General features: G+C 38.8%; 2 protein-coding genes across 2 annotated transcripts; one reads left to right on the forward strand and one right to left on the reverse strand.

Moving 5' to 3' along the window:
- Positions 1–2,089: 2,089 nt before the first annotated feature.
- On the forward strand, positions 2,090–6,046 carry LOC107570056 (uncharacterized). Its single transcript, XM_016256248.1, has 7 exons — positions 2,090–2,230; positions 2,367–2,450; positions 3,370–3,426; positions 3,531–3,632; positions 4,324–4,473; positions 4,554–4,670; positions 5,620–6,046. Exons 1-7 carry the CDS (start codon positions 2,090–2,092, stop codon positions 5,719–5,721), a joined length of 753 nt encoding a protein of 250 aa, XP_016111734.1. The 3' UTR covers positions 5,722–6,046.
- Positions 6,047–8,823: 2,777 nt separating this feature from the next.
- On the reverse strand, positions 8,824–14,968 carry LOC107570058 (eomesodermin-like). The gene is made up of 7 exons (XM_016256251.1): positions 14,879–14,968; positions 13,118–13,700; positions 11,563–11,717; positions 11,367–11,488; positions 11,054–11,212; positions 10,900–10,961; positions 8,824–9,616 (listed from the first exon to the last, which is right to left on the reverse strand). Exons 2-7 carry the CDS (start codon positions 13,621–13,623, stop codon positions 8,995–8,997), a joined length of 1,626 nt encoding a protein of 541 aa, XP_016111737.1. The 5' UTR covers positions 13,624–13,700; positions 14,879–14,968; the 3' UTR covers positions 8,824–8,994.
- Positions 14,969–18,508: the final 3,540 nt, after the last annotated feature.

The following is an 18,508-nucleotide window of genomic DNA, read 5'->3' on the forward strand; positions in this document are numbered from 1 at the left end:
CTTCAACAACTTGGGATGCCCAAAAAGAGGGCTGCACGGCTAGCAAAGTACTGTGCTTTGTCCTCTATCATAGGCAGCCGTCATATATGGAGGAGACGCTGTTATTTATACCCATAACAACTGAGTGATATGCCAAATATTGTGAAGACTTGTTGCACGCCATTGGTCTATGATTTTGTACATGTATTTAACTACATCTATAATATTTACGTCCTTGTAAGTTATTTCTCTTAAGTGGACTTAAATAAATTGTTAAAATGTGTGTGTGTGTGTGCTTGTGTATGAGTGTGAGTGTGTGTGTGTGTGTGTGTGTGTGTGTGTGTGTGTGTGTGTGTGTGTGTGTGTGTGTGTGTGCGCGCGCGTTCAGATAGCTGGACTTCCTGTTACTCTTAACACAGTGTAATAATTATGCATTTTATTTTACTAACCAAAATCACTCTGGATATATTCAAGACACTATCATACACTACATATACATTCAATTATTAATCATTCACACGTAAAACAAAGCTTTACTTTATTTAAATGAATCACAGAAGACGCTGAGAAGAGCACTAGTAATACTAGTTATCCAGCGGTTATCAGGCGGGGTTCACCTGCTCTCATGCAGACTCTTTTAAACTTTATTTTAGTGGAAAGCGTCTCAAACTAATAATTCTGTAAATATTTTCTGTCGTTCTGCCACTGTTTTTCTCTTTCTGTTCTTTTCCTCACGTCTGTTGTTATGTTATTTATGAGTGTCCGGTCACTCTTTTAATATGCTGTTTTTATTAACAATAACACATTTTGAATGAAAAAACTGTGTTTGTGTCTCATCGTGTAATAGTTAATATTATTGTGTTTTCATATTTTGTGTATTAACCATATTTTGGGTACAGAGAGTGAGCTAAACCTGACAAAACCTTTGTAGAAACCCTCATTTGTTAAAATGGCATAGAAATAAAGTGTTTTTTTTGTTTGTTTTAAATTATGAAAATGCAGTTTCTGTCAGGGTTAGTATGGGTTATGTTGTTTATAACTAACGAAACAATAGAGCTCTGTTGAATGACCAAGTTTGGATAGTTAAATAAACAAGTGTGTGTTTGTGAATAACTCTCATAACTCATCAGATAGAGCTGCTGATCTGATGCTTGACAAGCATTCTCCGCATGTTTAGAGGAGGAGCTTCTCCAATGATTCTCACCTGAAGAATGACAGAAAATGACAAGAACTGAGATCAGAGAAACACCAACAACAAGGTAACACCACCTCTACATATTATACTTCATTTCATAGAATTCAGTAACTTAATATGAACGTGAGCTGAGTTTAACTGAGGACAAAGTGAGGGAAAGATCTGCATTTACTCATGTTCTTCTTCAAGCTTCTCTGCTTTAGTAGAGCGAATTCAGGTGAATTGGGACGTTTTCCCAGTCATCTCAATGGCAAAAGGTGTCCCAGTTTACCTGAATTCATGCATTTAGATGATTAAAAAATTTCTAGAAGAAAAAAAAGAGATTGAAAAACTTGATGTGTTGATGTATATAAAGATCTGATTTGACCCAAAAACTCCAAAACACAGATTTTCACTAATAAAATATCAACACAAAAGATTCACTGAGTCAGTTTTAAATACATCAACTTAAACCTTCAAACCTGAAGCTGAATTAAGAGCAATTAAACAGTCCGAGTGACTGAGAGAATCAGAGCGCCGGCGCAGGTTCATCTGGTTTTTCTGCTTAAAGAATGTGGTGAACAATAACTTTTAGTTCTTCAGCTGACAGGATAAAAAAAACACGTGATTGTGAAACTCTCATTAGTGTGTGTGTGTGTGTGTGTGTGTGTGTGTGAAGATGTCCAGAAGAGTGGAGGTGATCATCAACTCCTCAGCTCCACAGGATCAGGCCGAGCCTCCTCTTCAGATCACAGAGTCGAAGCCTGGAGAGCATCCAGGAGTGAAGGGCTTCCTGAAGATGCACCCGGCGGTGCTGGGGGTAAAAACACCTGCTTTAACTGAAATAACTTTTAGTTCTTCAGCTGACAGGATAAAAAAAAACACGTGATTGTGAAACTCTCATTAGTGTGTGTGTGTGTGTGTGTGTGTGTGAAGATGTCCAGAAGAGTGGAGGTGATCATCAACTCCTCAGCTCCACAGGATCAGGCCGAGCCTCCTCTTCAGATCACAGAGTCGAAGCCCGGAGAGCATCCAGGAGTGAAGGGCTTCCTGAAGATGCACCCGGCGGTGCTGGGGGTAAAAACACCTGCTTTAACTGAACATATCTAGAGCTGAGAGTCTCTGAGCTCTGGAGCTGAACCTGTGTGTGTGTGTCTGTGTGTGTCTGTGTGTGGGTGTGTGTGTGTGTGTGTGTGTGTGTGTGATCCTGCAGTGGCTGGAGATCCTGACTGGTTCCATGGTGTTTGGACTCGTCTATTGGAATTACGATCTCTGGTTGTTAATACCGGCTTGCTTTGTGAGTCTCTTTTATTATATACACTAATGGTCAAAAATCTGAATAATTTGAATTTTTAATGTTTCTGAAAGAGTCTCTTCTGCTTATCAAGGCTGCATTTATTTGATCAAAAATACAGTAAAAATTGTGAAATATTATTAGAATCTAAAACAGCTGTTTTCTAAGTGAATCTCTGTTAAACTGTAATGTATTTCTGTGATGCGCAGCTGTATTTTCAGCATCATTCCTCCAGTCTTCAGTGTCACATGATCTTCAGAAATCAGTATAATATGCTGATCTGCTGCTCAACAAACATTTCTTTGTCATTGTCGTGCTGCACAATATTTTTGTGGAAACCGTGATACGTTTTATTTTTCAGGATTCACAGATGAACAGAAAGTTCAAAAGAACAGCATTTATCTGAAATAGAAATCTTTTGTAACATTATAAATGTCTTTATTCTCACTTTTCATTAATTTAATGAGTCCTTGATGAATACTTTAAGTAATTTTTTTATCTACGCCAAACAGTTTCCTCAAAAATATTGTGCGGCACGACTGTTTTCAACATTGATAATAATCAGAAATGTTTCTCGAGCAGCAGATCAGCATATTATACTGATTTCTGAAGATCATGTGACACTGAAGACTGGAGTAATGATGCTGAAAATACAGCTGCGCATCACAGAAATACAGCACAGTTTAACAGAGATTCACATAGAAAACAGCTGTTTTAGATTCTAATAATATTTATCAATTTTTACTGTATTTTTGATCAAATAAATGCAGCCTCGGTGAGCAGAAGAGACTTATAATTATTCCAAATGTTTAATCTGTAATGCGTATATATTAATGTTTTATTCGGCATGATGTAGAGCTGTAAAGAAATGCTGAGTAATGTTCATGTTTCTCTCCTGTCTGATGCTGCTGTGTGTCTGTAGGTGATTTTAATAGGAGTTATAACAGCTACAGCTGCATGCACCCGCAACCCCTGTCTGGTCAGTCATCGTTATCTTACATCTGGACAGTTATAGAAAACACATAATGATCAGATCTGCAGAGGTGTTTGATAATAAAATAAACTGATGTTTGTCATGGTCAGGTGATCACGTCTCAGGTGCTGAATCTGCTCAATATCTGCAATGTGGTGGCGACCATCGTCGTGTTCTTCGTCATAGTCGTCTTAGGGATTCTGAGGGATGTGGTGAGTGATTCTTTCTGCTGATATGAATCCAGCACAACCTGTAGGTGATGCTAGTGCGGTTCTCAGTAGTGTTTAGTCTAAAGAACACCAGAATGCACACACAAACTAATGTTTGCATCCGCTTACAATGTTTTAATCTGAAATCGGAACTTTCATGCATGAAAACTTACCTGGTCTGATTTGAATTATTACCATAAAAGTGGTTGAACACAACGATTCAGTTCATGCTATTGACTTATGAAACCTTGGGTCCTAATGATCTTTATAAAGCGGAGAGTTCCGGTGCTTGGCTCTGATTGGCTGAGCCGCGTTCGAAGCTGTTGTAAATGACGCTACAAAGTAACACACACCTTTGTTTACGTTTGTGTGTTGCTCGGCAACCACTTTGTAGCAACCACAACTGTTTCTGAGGAGCTACATTGTTTGGTGGAAGAACACTGTGTTTATTAATATCATTACACTTTATTTGCTCCGTTTTATTTTGTGAAACCTTACTACGTATATAACCGTTTTATAAAAGCAGTAAGCCCCATGAAGCCGTGGTTTACAGTGAATTTATAACAGCTAAGGGGCGTTGTTAGGTACGACGCGAAGCGTCGTTAATTTAAACCATGGCTTCTTGGGGCTTATAGCTTTAATACACTCATATATATTTGTAATGACATGCTAATAATTCATCTGGCTTTTGTAGTTTTTTGGACATTTACTGCGTGCCCATTTCCTGAGCCGTTCTGAGAGTTCCCAATCTCTGACCACAAACATCGCCTTCGTCGCCTGTAACGGTCTGGGCCTCATCTTCTCACTTCTCATCATCCCGACGTTGTGCTGCTGGTGTAAACCGGTAAATCAGTGTTTATTTGAGATCTATGACCTCGTCTTGACTACACGAGACGCTCAGGTGTCGATGTGCTGCTCCTGCAGAGAAAGCGTCTGATGGTCATCCACATGAACACAGCTGACGTCGTGGATCATCCGCGTCCAGAATCTTCCCCGCCGGCCTATAGTCCGGTCCCGTCTTCAGATCCGCCGGCATACGAGGTGTGTATGAGGAGCCTCTGCTTAAAAACATCACCTTTTTTTATTTCAATGACATGAATGCACTGTAATTTAATTTGATAATGTTTTTTATTTAATAGTTTGTATTTTTAGAGGGTTTTATGGTACTAAATTATACTTGTGCAGTAGTTATAATTAGGGTTGCAAAAAAAATTCGGGTAGATTTCGGAAGTATTCCAGAAATTTCCAGGATTTTTGGGAATATTCCAGGGATTTTTGGAAAGTTCCCGGAAATTTTCCACCCCTTTGCAACCCTAGTTATAATCCATTAATCATCTCAAGCATAGACCTGAAATTTTCAACTTACACTGTCATAAATCTTCAATGAGCACAGACTTAAATTTGGTCTCTTTTTAAAAAAGCACTAAATGATACATTATTGTCAAAGTGAATTAAAAAAATGAAAAAGTTTATCAAATTTTATTGTTATGAAAGTGCACAAAAATATTTCCAAAATTATATGAAATATGTATTTTCCAAAACATGTTTTACTCTAAAACTGAGAAAATGAAAGCCATAAATCTAAACGGGTTGTGCTCCAAATTTCAGGTTGACATCACAAAAAATGAGCTTTGAGGAAGATTTTGTTTGAGCGCAGTACCAAACGTTTCCACTAGATGAAATTAGTTTCCCATCGGTGTCTAATGAACAATACAAGAGTGAATATTTTTTAGGACCATTAGGACACCTTTTCAAATCTCGTCCATGATTTTTTTGTGTTCACGTAGCAAGTGAAGTTTAACCTTTTCCATTCCGATTTGGTCAAAAATGGTTGAAGACCACCAGAAACATTGCGTTTCAAAGCATCCCAGCATGCACCTGACGGACTTTACATTCACATGCATTTGGCAGATGCTTTTATTCAAAGCAACTTGCATTGCATTCAAGGTCTACATGTGATCAGTTGATGTGAATGTCTCTGTTCCTGCAGGAGGAACGACGCTCGACGCTCTCTGGAGTTTCTGCTCAGACGTGGGCCATGAGGAAATGGAAAGAAGAACTGCAGCGCAGCAGAAAACCCATTCAAGTCTGACCGGATTCATTTATTTCCAGATCAGTCAGATTTCTATGCTCTAAAGTAGAGCTTCATCTATCTGATGGGCATATAGAGAACATTCACCGCTGGAAGTCACAGAACATTCTGGAAGACATGGGAACTTTTTATCTGAAATCATGCACATTAGATTTTTCTGTGTCCTTGTTTTTAAAAAACAACCACATTAGAAAACACTAATTAGTGAAACTCTGCACATGTGCATTATGAAATAATAAGGGTTTCTGTAGGTCTTAAGTCGTCCTTCTGCAAATTAAGGCTTAAAAAGGGCTTAAATCAGAGCAAAACGTCTTAAATTCATAAAGTCATGGTATGAACTGCAAAAGAAAATGTAATATCTTCCTCAGTATGTTTGTCTTGTTTTTAAGTACACATATCTAAACATCTTGAAATCAAAAAATGAAGTCTTGCTTTAAAAAAAAAAAGTATCAATATGAAGGGAGTTTATAGGAAATGAAAATTTGTTGAGAGAAAGTTGATTTTTATCTGTTTTCATGCTTTGAAGTGTTGCTAGTGTAACTCAATGTGTTCTCCTTAGACACTTACATTGAGAACATAGTGAAGTATTGAGTTCCCTTTAATTTATTCCTTCGATTTTCTTTTCTTGGTCTCAGAAGAGTCTTAAACTTGCCTTCGCAGAACTTGCAGAAACCCTGACACGCAGGATTTTAGCATTATTTGAGGGTCAGAAACAACGGTTAAGTGAGATTCTGAAAGAAACGTGAGTAGTTTTAGAGAGTGTTTCAGTATTTGGATCAGGAGCTGTACTTGCATGACTGAAAAAAGCTGTCCCAAGATGACCGCTGAGACATTATTTATGATATTTGCTCATCTACGGACAGTTCGAAATACAGGAAAAGTGTCTTAAAGTGCTTCTGCATTCCCTCAATCTCACACATGCTCTTCTTATGTGCAATGTAACATTTTTAGTTTTCTCTTGAATGCATTTGAATGTACACACAATCACTTTGTAAACCGTTTTGAAGGTGCACTATAAAGTTCATGTATTATTAGTAGTGTTATTGTTATTGTTGTTCATTGGAGAATTTCCCAACTCTAATGAATCTTTCTGGGCAACACGTTCTGTTGGTTTCTCATCAGAGTTTTGCCATCTGATTCATTCGTGATCTGTTGGAGAAATTACATGATTTTATTGAAATGATGTGGTTATATATAGATGTTGTATTTATGACTGAGCAGGACTCACAAGCTACAAGGTATGTTGTCTCCCCAATACTGAGTTATTTCTAAAATCATTAAATGGTTTAATTTAGGTTTATCAAACTTAAAACGTTTGACTTTTAAAGGGACAGTTCACCCAAAAATGAAAATTGCCATCATTTGCTCAACCTCAAGTTGTTCCAGTGAGCTGCTTTTTTATGCTGAGCACTTTATTATGTTTCTGGCAGCCACTGACTTTAATACACTCTCAGAAAAAAAGGTACAAAAGCTGTCACTGGGGCGGTACCTTTTCAAAAGGTACACTTTTGTACCTTTTAGGTACCAATATGGACTCTTTAGGTACAAAGTTGTGCCTTTTGAAGAGGTAGCACCCCAGTGACAGCTTTTGTACCTTTTTTTCTGCGAGTGTAGTATGGAAAGAAATACTGTGGAAGTCAGTGGCTACCAACAACTGTTTGGTTGCCAACATTCTTGAAAATATCTTCTTTTGTGTTCAAAAGACGAAAGAAACTCAGCATTGGAACAAGCAGATGATGACAGAATTTCATTTTTGGGTGAACTATCCCTTTAAGGGACTGATCAGATGTTCTTCAGGCCTCACTACTTTGTTCTGACACTAGAGGTCAGTGTCCTCAACATTTAGTGAGCAAGTTAATACACTCTCAGAAAAAAAGGTACAAAAGCTGTCACTGGGGCGGTACCTTTTCAAAAGGTACACTTTTGTACCTTTTAGGTACCAATATGGACTCTTTAGGTACAAAGTTGTGCCTTTTGAAGAGGTAGCACCCCAGTGACAGCTTTTGTACCTTTTTTTCTGCGAGTGTAGTATGGAAAGAAATACTGTGGAAGTCAGTGTCTACCAACAACTGTTTGGTTGCCAACATTCTTCAAAATATCTTCTTTTGTGTTCAACAGATGAAAGAAACTCATACAGCATTGGAACAAGCAGATGATGACAGAATTTCATTTTTGGGTGAACTATCCCTTTAAGGGACTGATCAGATGTTCTTCAGGCCTCACTACTTTGTTCTGACACTAGAGGTCAGTGTCCTCAACATTTAGTGAGCAACACTTCATCTACATATCTCTCTTTACACAGCTTTAGAACTTCTGGATTCATGTTAATGATATATAATCCACCATATCTGTGTTTGTTCCATGTATTTCCCTTAATGTAACACACATTCAGTTCTACAGTCCATTCAGATCTTCATACATCACAACTCAAGCATCTTATACTGATTTTAGTGAGACCGTTCAGTTATTGATCTGAGTTGCTGTCTCTAGGTTTCTTCTAGACTGTTCTGCTTTTTTTGCATTTTGATTTTTTGGTCACATTTTAGTTTGGGGACCAATTCTCACTATTAACTGGTCATGCAGAATAAGTGCTTTGTAAGTGTTAATAATTAGCCAGTATTCTAGTAGTATGCATGCTGATAAGCAACTAGTTAATAGTGAGAATTGGTCCCCAAACTAAAGTGTCACCAGTTTTCTTATAGTCATGGAAAAGGCACTAGTTTTCAAAGCTCTTTGCTGAATTTCTGACTTTTTTTTTCTTTACATTGTATGGGTCAAAATTATATAAATTTTTTTATGCCAAAAATCATTAGGATATTAAGTAAAGATCGTGTTCCATGAAGATATTTAGTAAATTTTCTACTGTAAATATATCAAAACTTAATTTTTGATTAGTAATATGCATTGCTAAGAACTTCATTTAAAGATGATTTTCTCAATATTTAGATTTTTTTGCACCCTCAGATTCCAGATTTTCAAATAGTTGTATCTCAGCCAAATATTGTCCAATCCCAACAAACCATACATCAATGGAAATCTCATTTATTCAGCTTTCAGCTGATGCATAAATCTCAATTTCGAAAAATTGACCCTTATGACTGGTTTTGTGCTCCAGGGTCACATATTACAAAAGGGCCAAATCGATCAAAGTTGGACACACGTGATGTGGATCAGTCTTGCAGTTCAGCGCATCCACACCAAAATCAGACGAGACTGAACGCTTCTCTAGCTGCTGGCGTAGAAAGCGTAATAGCTGATGGCCTTGTATCATCTTCACACTTGCTCTGTTCCAGAAACCTGCCTCCGTTTGCAAACCACCGAGTAAATGCTCGGCTCCACAGAGTCTAGAGGTTTCAAAGGCGGCATGCTCTCCATCCAGGCTGAAGTCTGACTAAATGTGTTTCCTTCCCTAGATTTGTCCTTATCGGGCATGTGGTCGTCTGTGAAGTCCGTGGGACCCGGTCTGGGTGACCAGGGCAATCCAGATGCCACTTTTCTGGGATAAGAGCCTCTGGAGCCCCATCCTGCGGTGACGGATGCGAAGGCGGCGTCTGGATAGTAGCCCAGCGAGTGTGCGCTCTGCAGAGGTAAGGATTTGAAACTGTATGGTAATAACGAGCTGGAATAATCGCCCTCGTACGCCGTCAGCTCCAGCTTGCTGCCGCTAGGATGCTGTACTGAAGTGACCAGCCACCTCTGAGCAGCGCCAGCGTCCTCCACTGGAGGAGAAAGCATGCTGTTTGTCTGCGAAACCATCCGTTCGGTGTTGTAAAGGCGACTCGGGGTCAGATTGTTGACAAACTGATCCTGTAGAAAGGATTGCATGGTGTAGCGTGTGCGAGGCGAGTCTGACGGCGACGGTGTGAGTCTTTCACGCTCTGGAACGGTGTACATCCTGAAAGATGAATGCAAATAAGATTAAAAAAACAACGGTTCCAAAAGGGGAACCACAGAAGAATATTTTGGGCTCCTCGAACATTTCAGTGATCCGTTCTTAAAGGTGACATATCATGAAAATCTGACTTTTCCAGGTTGTAAGAGCTATAATCAGGTCCCCGGTGCATCTATCAACCAAGCAAATGTGAAAAAGATGAACCCAGTAACTTTGTTTTGATAAGCATTTTTCTGCAAGCGTCTGAGAAAACGAGCGCGTCTGATTTCGCTCGCTTGGTGACGTGGCAAAGGGATCTCATTATAATATCACCGCCCCTTAATCTGTACATTTACACCCACAGCGCCGTTATTGTGTTTTCGCAAGCAACAATGGTGTACTAGTTTTAACGCCATGAAATAAAAAGTTTGAGTAAAGCAAGCTAACTGTTCTGTGTTTGGCTGCACAGACGAGCACAGAACACTGTTTAGAGTCCCAGCCTCAGAGACAACAGAGCAGAGCATTTATTGATGTATTTACTGTATATTGCTGCTGCCACACAGATCTAAAATAAACATGCAATTTATTTCCCAGCAGTTTACCTTCACAGACATAACCCACTGTTTTTGTAACTCGTGTGTTTTTAACGTAAGCTTGTGTGTGAATGAGAACTTAGTTTAGTCCTCACATGCTGTGACAGCCGCTTTCTGTGCGTGTGCTTCAGATGTGTGCGCTCAGAAAACCCTATATCAGAAGTTTAAACTCATATGGTTTAAAACGCATGATTTCAGCGAGATAAACATGAAAATCAGAACCAAAACAGATGTTTTTAGCAGGTCAGAGCTGTAAAGGCGCAGCTCTATTCTGGAAAAGGGGGCGGGGAGAATCAGCTCATTTGCATTTAAAGACACAGGCCCGAAAAACAGCGTGTTTCTGCTTCCACTCAAAACCGGCATTTTCAAAATGATGTAATAAATGATCTGTGGAGTATTTTGAGCTGAAGCTTCACAGACACATTCTGGGGACACCAGAGACGATATTATATATTATGTCTAATATGTCTCCTTTAAAAGTACCTTTAGTGGTTCCACACTCTTAAAAATGAGGTTTTCACATTGATGCCACAGAAGAGCCATGGTTTCTTTTAGCGAAAAGTTCATAAAACATCCATTTATTTCAAGATTTTCATTTTTAGCCATTTGTGCAATGGAAAGACTCCATGCATGTTAAAGCTTCTTCATGCACCATCAATGCAAATAAAGCAGCTTTATATTTAAAGTGAGATATCAGTGATATAATATACTCACGAATCATAATTATCTCTAAAACCCTTTGCGAAAGGATTGTGGTCGATCTTGAGCTGAGTGATCTAGAAGAAGAAGAAACACACAGATGTGAAGATCAATCCTAACTGAGTGTGTGAAGTGTGTGAAGCACGCGTATCTTGAGTTATGCTCATACATCAGTATTCTGATATGCAGTAACAGCGATGAACTGGTTCTCAGGAAAGGTGAAGATCTGAGTTTTAGAATCTCGTCCAGTGCTTTCAATTCCGTCGTCGGACACTTCGACGATGTGAAGCCTGGGCTGGTACTTGTGTAGAGACTGAAGGACGATCATCTGATTAAAGACATTCATTAAAAGAAAACATATAGAGCACAAATATTTGTGCTAGTTAGTTGCATTTTTATCACAAACACAATATGCAATGCATTTAGAATAATTGTTTATGCATCAGTAATTGGAAAAAAATAATAATAATAAAATCGTTTACCTGTGAAGCATTGGTGTTTGCTCCTTTATTGTTTGTTAGTTTCAGTTTACCGAAAGACATTTCTTGTCTCATCCAATGAGCGCCCGTGTTCGGCGATTCGGGGTGGACGTAAATCTTATTTCCTAAAATAATAAAACAGAATTGAAATGGAATGATAATAGCGCATGCTAATTCTATCGATTTCAGTCCTCCACACCTTGCATGTTATTGTCGGCTTTCCCGCAGGTCACCCATTTTCCGCCCTGAAACCTCCAGTGGTTGGGATCGGCCAAAACTATCTCCACAAACACATTATAATGCGTCGTCAAACTCAAGCCGGTAATATTGAAACTTAGAAATGGGAACATCCGCCTGTCCGGGGAATTAAAAGACAAAACAAAGATTGAATGCAAATTATGAAACAAAAAAATATTCTGTTAACTCGTGCGAAATATGTGTACAGGTTTCATTGCATTTTTTTTTTAAGCGTTCAACCTAAATTTATTTAATGGTGCTATTTCAGGTATCAACTTTTTTTTAAATCAAAAACTAGCCTAAACTTTTTGTGATATATGCTCTAGCCTGTAAATGATAACAGTAGGCTATGACAACACAAGCGACATGCCAATTAACTATAGAAACTCTATTTAAACACTATTTTGAAACGATTGTGTAATATTTAAAAGACCCCCGATTTAGCCGACGCTCTAAAAAATGCTGGGTTGTTTCAACCCAACTTTGGGTCAAATATGGACTAACCTAACTGTTGGGTTAAATTTTTAAATTACATTTTTAACCCAAAAGTTGGGTTAGTCCATATTTGACCCAAAGTTGGGTTGAAACAACCCAGCATTTTTTAGAGTGTACTTTAGCCAGTTCGTATATTTATTTAAACACTTTAGCATTATTATAGAATTTCGATAGTCGTAAAAACATTTATAACCACACAAGACCGCGTACTGTTGCTATAGTAACACGTTTATTTTGCGAGGTCGAAATATGTATAGGCCTATTATTTTGATCTAAACACTTTTTGAAAGGTAATAAGAATATTTAAAACTCTTTTTAAAGTCCCATCAGTTTAGGCTACTTTAGAGCGTTCTTGCAAGGAAATATTGATTAAATGCGTCTATTTGTTTAATTGCCGTTAACCATTATTATGGAACGTCGATAGTGCCAAAAATATTTACGACAACACAAGCGCTCGTAGGCTATACGGTTGCTATAGTAACACGTCAGCTCGGGATTGTCAAATACTTATATCCTTGTGATCTAAATATTCAAACACTATTTGAAAACACACTTGAAATGTTTCGATCGATCGATAATCAGAATATCTGAAACACTTATTTTTAAGATCCTCTCAGCCAGTTGTTTGTGCTTTAGAGTGGTCATTTAGATATTAAAACAAAACAATGTATTATTTGTCTAATAACTGTTTACCGTTATTATAAAACATATATAGCCTCAAAAATATTTACCGGGGCCTTACTGTTGCTATAGTAACACGTCAGTTCGGGATCGCGTATTATTTTGCGCCAGGTAAAAATACCTAGGCTATATTCTTTTGACCTAAACACTATTTATTACTTTCTGTAATAAGAATACTTAAAACTGTTATGGGTCCATCTGCCGGTTGTTGTGATTTGCTTTGGAGCGTTCTTACAGCCTAATAAAATATTGGTAGGCTAATTTATTTGTTTATTATAGAACATCTATCGTCTCAAAAATATGAAACCTGTATGTCCAGAGCAGAGGTTTGATCCGCTCACCTGCCCTGTTTGGTGATGATCATCTCGGTTTGGTGCCGGTGGAATCTGAGCCACAGCGGCCGGTTGCACAGATACACCTGAGCTCGGAGCCCCGCTCCGGACAGAGCCACGGAGCCGATACCGGAGCCCTGATACGAGTGGAAGCTGTTTCCAGAACCGTGTCCGAACTGATACCCCGCGCCGAAGTCGCCGCGTCCCCCGCGCAGAGACTGACAGAAGCCCGCGGAGGGAAGCACGGAGCCGTAGTGCAGCGATCCGTCGGAACCGGCGAACACGCCTCCGGTTTGACTCGTGTACGGAAACAAGGCGCACGGACTCGAACTCGAACTCGAACTCTCCTGCGCTTGCTGCGTCGAGCCCATCATGAAATAGCGATTGGACCCGAGCCCGTCGAGTATGTACCGGCCGCCGCCCGAGACTTCATCCTCACAGATGATCGGTGAAACGTTCCCGTCGTCCGCCTCCGTGTGTGAGGAAAGCACGGAACCGGATCCTTCCCCGAGCATGTTTGGATGTTCTGTCAATCCGAACCCCGAGGCTTGATAATTCGATCGCCGTTAGTTGCCGTCGCGTCTCGGCATCACTGCGAACCACAGAATGAATGTGTTAAATCTACAGAAAAAGTTAGGTTAAAAATAAAACTCTAACTATCTGCACATGGTCGACTTTTCAGTGCGACGTTAAGAACAAAGTGAAACGTTTTGCTTTTAAGGATCTGAACTAAAAACATCCTCCATGGCAGGTAAAATAATAAACTAAAATAATTTTATTTAATTAAAAGTGTATTTGTTTTCATCACATTAGCTGTTAAATTCGACTAAGCGTAGTATTTTATTTAATAGGCGAGGCGTTTATTAAGCCTATTATTCGTTCTTCAAATATCTTCCTATATATCACTTTATTATTTTCTAATATACGCACGCAAGCATTTTTAATTTAATGCATTTATAAAAGCATTTTAATTAAATCGCGTATGTTGTGTGCGCCTCACTATCACTAACTGGCTAGTCCTCGCTACTGTTAATGTTATTCTTCAGTTGAAAGCTTCTCCGGGGTTGAATTTAATCGAATAACAACAGATAATAATAGTTTTATAAACATATTAATAATTAAAACTTAAATCGGCGCTTTCGATTTTTTAAAATTCGTTAATGTTTATGCAATCTAGACTTTTTTTAGTGTCACGTGAGCATAACCTTAATGTTTTAGAATCAATTCTGCCTTTAATGGATCAACAAAAAATAGTTAAGCGCTAATAATTCAATAAGCTTGATTTTTGCGAGTTATTGTAGAGGCTATAATAAGTTTATTAATCTGTGAAAATGTCTGCAAAATGAACACGTGTGTTCCGACAACATTTATGATTTAACAGAACTGTGTAATTTTTTTTTCTAGGAATGACATTAATTTATACATTAGAGAAATGTGTCTCGTAAACAGATTTTTTTGCGAAACTTTTTAATTAACGTCTAAAATGTTGCAGAGAATTTGTGAGTAAATAATAAACGTCTAATTCCTAAACTAGAGGTTTCTGACAGACAACGACTGTGTGGGTCCAGTAGGCAATTATACAAAATATATTTAATTATATGTCACTGTTAAGAGTTAAACCAAATGTAAAACTAATATAGTAAAATGACGGTTCTGTGTAAAATTAACAGGCCATCAGTTATAGGTGGAAAACGCATCGAAGCATCTTGTGTAGTTGCGAAATTACATTAAATATCATGCATTATTTAAACAGATCAATAGCTAACTCACCAGTTTCATCTCCATCTCCTCCAGAGTTCTCGGTTGAAGCGCTCTGGTGTTCAGACGGAGAAGAACCGAGCTCATGAGGGTCACTGAGGGTAAGCACTGACCGACTGAAGCAGCTGTGATGCTGCTGCTGCTGGATTTATTGATTCTGCTCTCTAGCGCCGCCCTACCGGTAGGTTATGGCGTGATTTTAGACCGCACTACAGCGCTTTTCTCTCGCAGTGGATTTCAAACATCCGCTTTAGAATAATTTTTGTACTTTTATACTCCAAACACGTTTTAATATAATCATATTATAATTTTGTGATATTAATATTATCTATATCTAGGCTATTGAATATAAGGTGACTGCAAAACCACACTGATATACAATAAGAGTATAGAGTCATTGCACAACAAATGTGGATTTAAAGTTTCTCAGCACAACAGTATTTTTGGGGCAAATTGTCACGTGTGTTAATATTTATTAATCTGCAACACATCTAGATTTTTTTATGATCTTTTGCATCTTGGGTGTTTTATAAATTAGTTTGTGTTTCATAATTGTTTTACCATTCAAATTCTGCTGACTGAAAGTCTATTTCACAGTTTTCACATAGTGTGACAACATGCCCCAATCACAGTCTCTCTTGTTCTGATCAATAACAGCTGTGCGGTTCATGATGTCAGAGGCTCCAGAGAGATGTTAAACATTTAGCTACTTTACAAGCACTTGAATAATGAAGCATCACACCTTACATTGTTTAATTCCAGAAATGAGAATTGCACAATGCAACCGCGGCTTCTTTTCTGTTTTCACAAATATGACTTTATCTAACGATCAGTGATTTAACAGTGATTTGAGTTGGAGGTGAGACGCTGGTTTCGTGCGGTTGACAGCCACACTGGAGTCTGATGCTAAATCGAGGCTCCGTTTTCAAAGGCCTTCGCTAAAAAATGATTAGAAAAAGCAAAGCAACTTTGTAACAAAGTTAATTTCTGACAAACTGGATGCAGCAGAATTTCTTCAGACGGTCCATAGCAGTGACTGTGTGTGTGACTGTGAGTGTGTGTGTGTGTGTGTGTGTGTGCGTGTGTGTGACTGTCTGTGTGTGTGTGTGTGTGTGTGTGTGTGACTGTCTGTGTGTGTGTGTGTGTGTGTGTGTGTGTGCGTGCGTGTGTGTGTGTGTTTGTGTGTGTGTGTGTGTGTGCGTGTGTGTGTCTGTCTGTGTGTGTGTGTGTGTGTGTGTGTGTGACTGTGTGTGTGTGTGTGTGTGTGTGTGTGTGTGTGCGTGCGTGTGTGTGACTGTGTGTGTGTGTGTGTGTGTGTACCTGTTTTTCTATTCTGGTGGGGACTTAAACCTGAATACACACAGACTCATGGGGACTCGTGTCACGGTGGGGAAAAAATTATGGTCCCCACAGGTACAAAACGCTTATAAATCACACAGAATGGAGTGTATTGAAAATCTGAAATAGCAGAAAGTCTCCTGTGAGGGGTAGGTTTAGGGGTAGGGTTGGTGTAGGGCAATAGAATATACGGTCTGTACAGTATAAAAACCATTACGCCTATGGAGAGTCCCCACAAGGATAGCAAACCAAACATGTGTGTGTGTGTGTGTGTGTGAGAGAGAGAGAGAGAGACCACCAGAGCAGGCCAGACTGACTGTCACCTCTCCTGCTGAAGGCAGACATACAGGTTGGTTCTCTCAGGTGTTGACCAGCGTCTGTGGCGAGTTTCCACTAAATGCTTTCAGAAGACTTTGAACACACAGCTGTGAGAGTCGGGCTCAGACCCAGCTGGCATCTGATCACAAACCTCAATCTGATCTCTTCTAGGTTCCCATGAAGGCTTTGACTGAATTCACCAGGAGGCTGAGCTTCTTCAAGAACAGAGGCCCTCGTCCTGGTGTGTTCAGATAATTCACCACAGTTTTACATTTACATGCTTCTCCCAGCTGGCATTTCCAAATGTCCTAAAAGCCTCTCCTGCGACAGAGCTGTAAAGCCCTGTAACCTGCGGTGAAGACGTAGTGCTGAAGCTTCGACTCTCAGATGGTGGGAAGGTGTCAAACCCTGGAGAAATCTTCAAGTCTTCGGTTTCAGATTTGATCCTGCCTCGTCACTCCAGTTGTGATTTGTTAACGGTTGTTTCGCTTGTGCATGTCAATATTTTCTGGCTCTTGTCAGAGAAAAGCCTCCACACTCCCGCAGACGCTACTGCGATGAGAAAGCTGCCATCTGCCCCGGCAACACTTTGTCACGGGGTTCTTCAGGACTCGACGTCTTACCTTTTACATGGGAAACGCTCTCTTTGCGGTTTCTCCTTTCTCGTTTCGTTGGTGCTTTTTGCCATAAAATATGAGATTTGGTCTTGTTTGCCAGTACAAATATCGAAACTTCTTAAATCAAGATGCATTCATGAAATGCAAAATGACAAGATAAGTAGTCTTATTTAATGAGAAACTGAACAAAATGAAGTGTTTGTTGAAAACAAGAAAAAAAGATCTGCTATTTGGGTCAGAAAAATACATTTAATTTAATGCAAGGCAAATAGTTTTCTTCATGCACTGCTCAATTTTGAGATTTTGGCCTATTTTGCATCCATAAGATATCTTATTTCAATCTAGTGGGAAGAAAACATCTAAAACACACATTTAATTGTTTATTTAATACCACTTTATCTATTTGCGTCTGTAGATTTCAATCTTTAAAGAGTTTTGTCTCTTACAAACACCAAACTTTACAGTTTTATTCCTCTCTCTCTATTCTGAAGGTTTGTTCATATTTCATTCACACTGATTTAGACTACATTTAAAACCTAAAAACATGATGAAAATGTGTTTGTTTTCTGTCTGTTGACAATGTTTTCTGATTTATGATAAAAAGAGAAATCCAGAATCCCTTCTGGAAACACCTTTAACTTTAAAATGTCAACAAGATCAAAGAACTTTAAACTTGATTTGATACAATGTTCAGATTTATTTGCTGGAAATGTATGCAAATTAGTGCATATTTAATTAGATATTTTAAAAAAAACCTATAATACAAAAAATGTTTGCAATTCAATAACGTGATCAATCATCAGGAGGTGCTTGGTGATGTCTTAATTATTAATTTATTTAATTAATTTTAAATTTGAACTAAGTTCAAAACAAGTTAATTTTCTAACCCCATTGGCAGATGTATTTATTTCTATTTTTTAAGCATAAAAATGTAAATCAATAAAAAAAATTAGGCCAACCCTAACTTATGCCATTCATCAAGTAAATGCTTATTGGTTTAAGAATCTTTAGATGTATGCACTGGAAACTAGTCAAGAACACTGAGCTAGAAAATCACTGTTTGCAGTGTAACTGCTGCATGTACTTCGTCTTCCTGCAGCTCAGATGGTAGAATGTGATGCATGTGACATGCATTCATAGCTTGAATACAGTGCATAAAAGCGTCGGTCAGATGCACGAATGTCGAGTAGAACTGCTGAGATGCTGCCAGAGCGTTAAGGGCAGCAGACAGTGGGGAGTTCGCTCAAATACTGGCTTCCCCAGCGCTTTCTTTTTGACACGTCTAAAGGGTCCTATCGGTCCCGATGCCACTCTTCCCTGTAGAGTCCCAGCGGGTGGAAAGAGCCTGTGACCTCGGCACCACTGTCTT

This window comes from Sinocyclocheilus grahami, unplaced genomic scaffold, assembly GCF_001515645.1.
Source record: "Sinocyclocheilus grahami isolate Dianchi unplaced genomic scaffold, SAMN03320097.WGS_v1.1 scaffold1410.1, whole genome shotgun sequence".
Taxonomy (NCBI): Eukaryota; Metazoa; Chordata; class Actinopteri; order Cypriniformes; family Cyprinidae; genus Sinocyclocheilus; species Sinocyclocheilus grahami.

What these genes read in the sequence shown, in the direction of transcription:
- LOC107570056 (XM_016256248.1), top strand. Translation starts at nt 2,090, where the DNA reads ATGTCCAGAAGAGTGGAGGTGATCATCAACTCCTCAGCTCCACAGGAT. An exon ending in TGCACCCGGCGGTGCTGGGG is followed by an intron (nt 2,231 to 2,366) that starts GTAAAAACACCT and finishes GTGATCCTGCAG; the next exon opens with TGGCTGGAGATCCTGACTGG. An exon ending in CAGATCCGCCGGCATACGAG is followed by an intron (nt 4,671 to 5,619) that starts GTGTGTATGAGG and finishes CTGTTCCTGCAG; the next exon opens with GAGGAACGACGCTCGACGCT.
- LOC107570058 (XM_016256251.1), bottom strand. Translation starts at nt 13,623, where the DNA reads ATGCTCGGGGAAGGATCCGGTTCCGTGCTTTCCTCACACACGGAGGCG. An exon ending in AGCCGACAATAACATGCAAG is followed by an intron (nt 11,489 to 11,562) that starts GTGTGGAGGACT and finishes TTATTATTTTAG; the next exon opens with GAAATAAGATTTACGTCCAC. An exon ending in CAAACACCAATGCTTCACAG is followed by an intron (nt 11,213 to 11,366) that starts GTAAACGATTTT and finishes GTCTTTAATCAG; the next exon opens with ATGATCGTCCTTCAGTCTCT.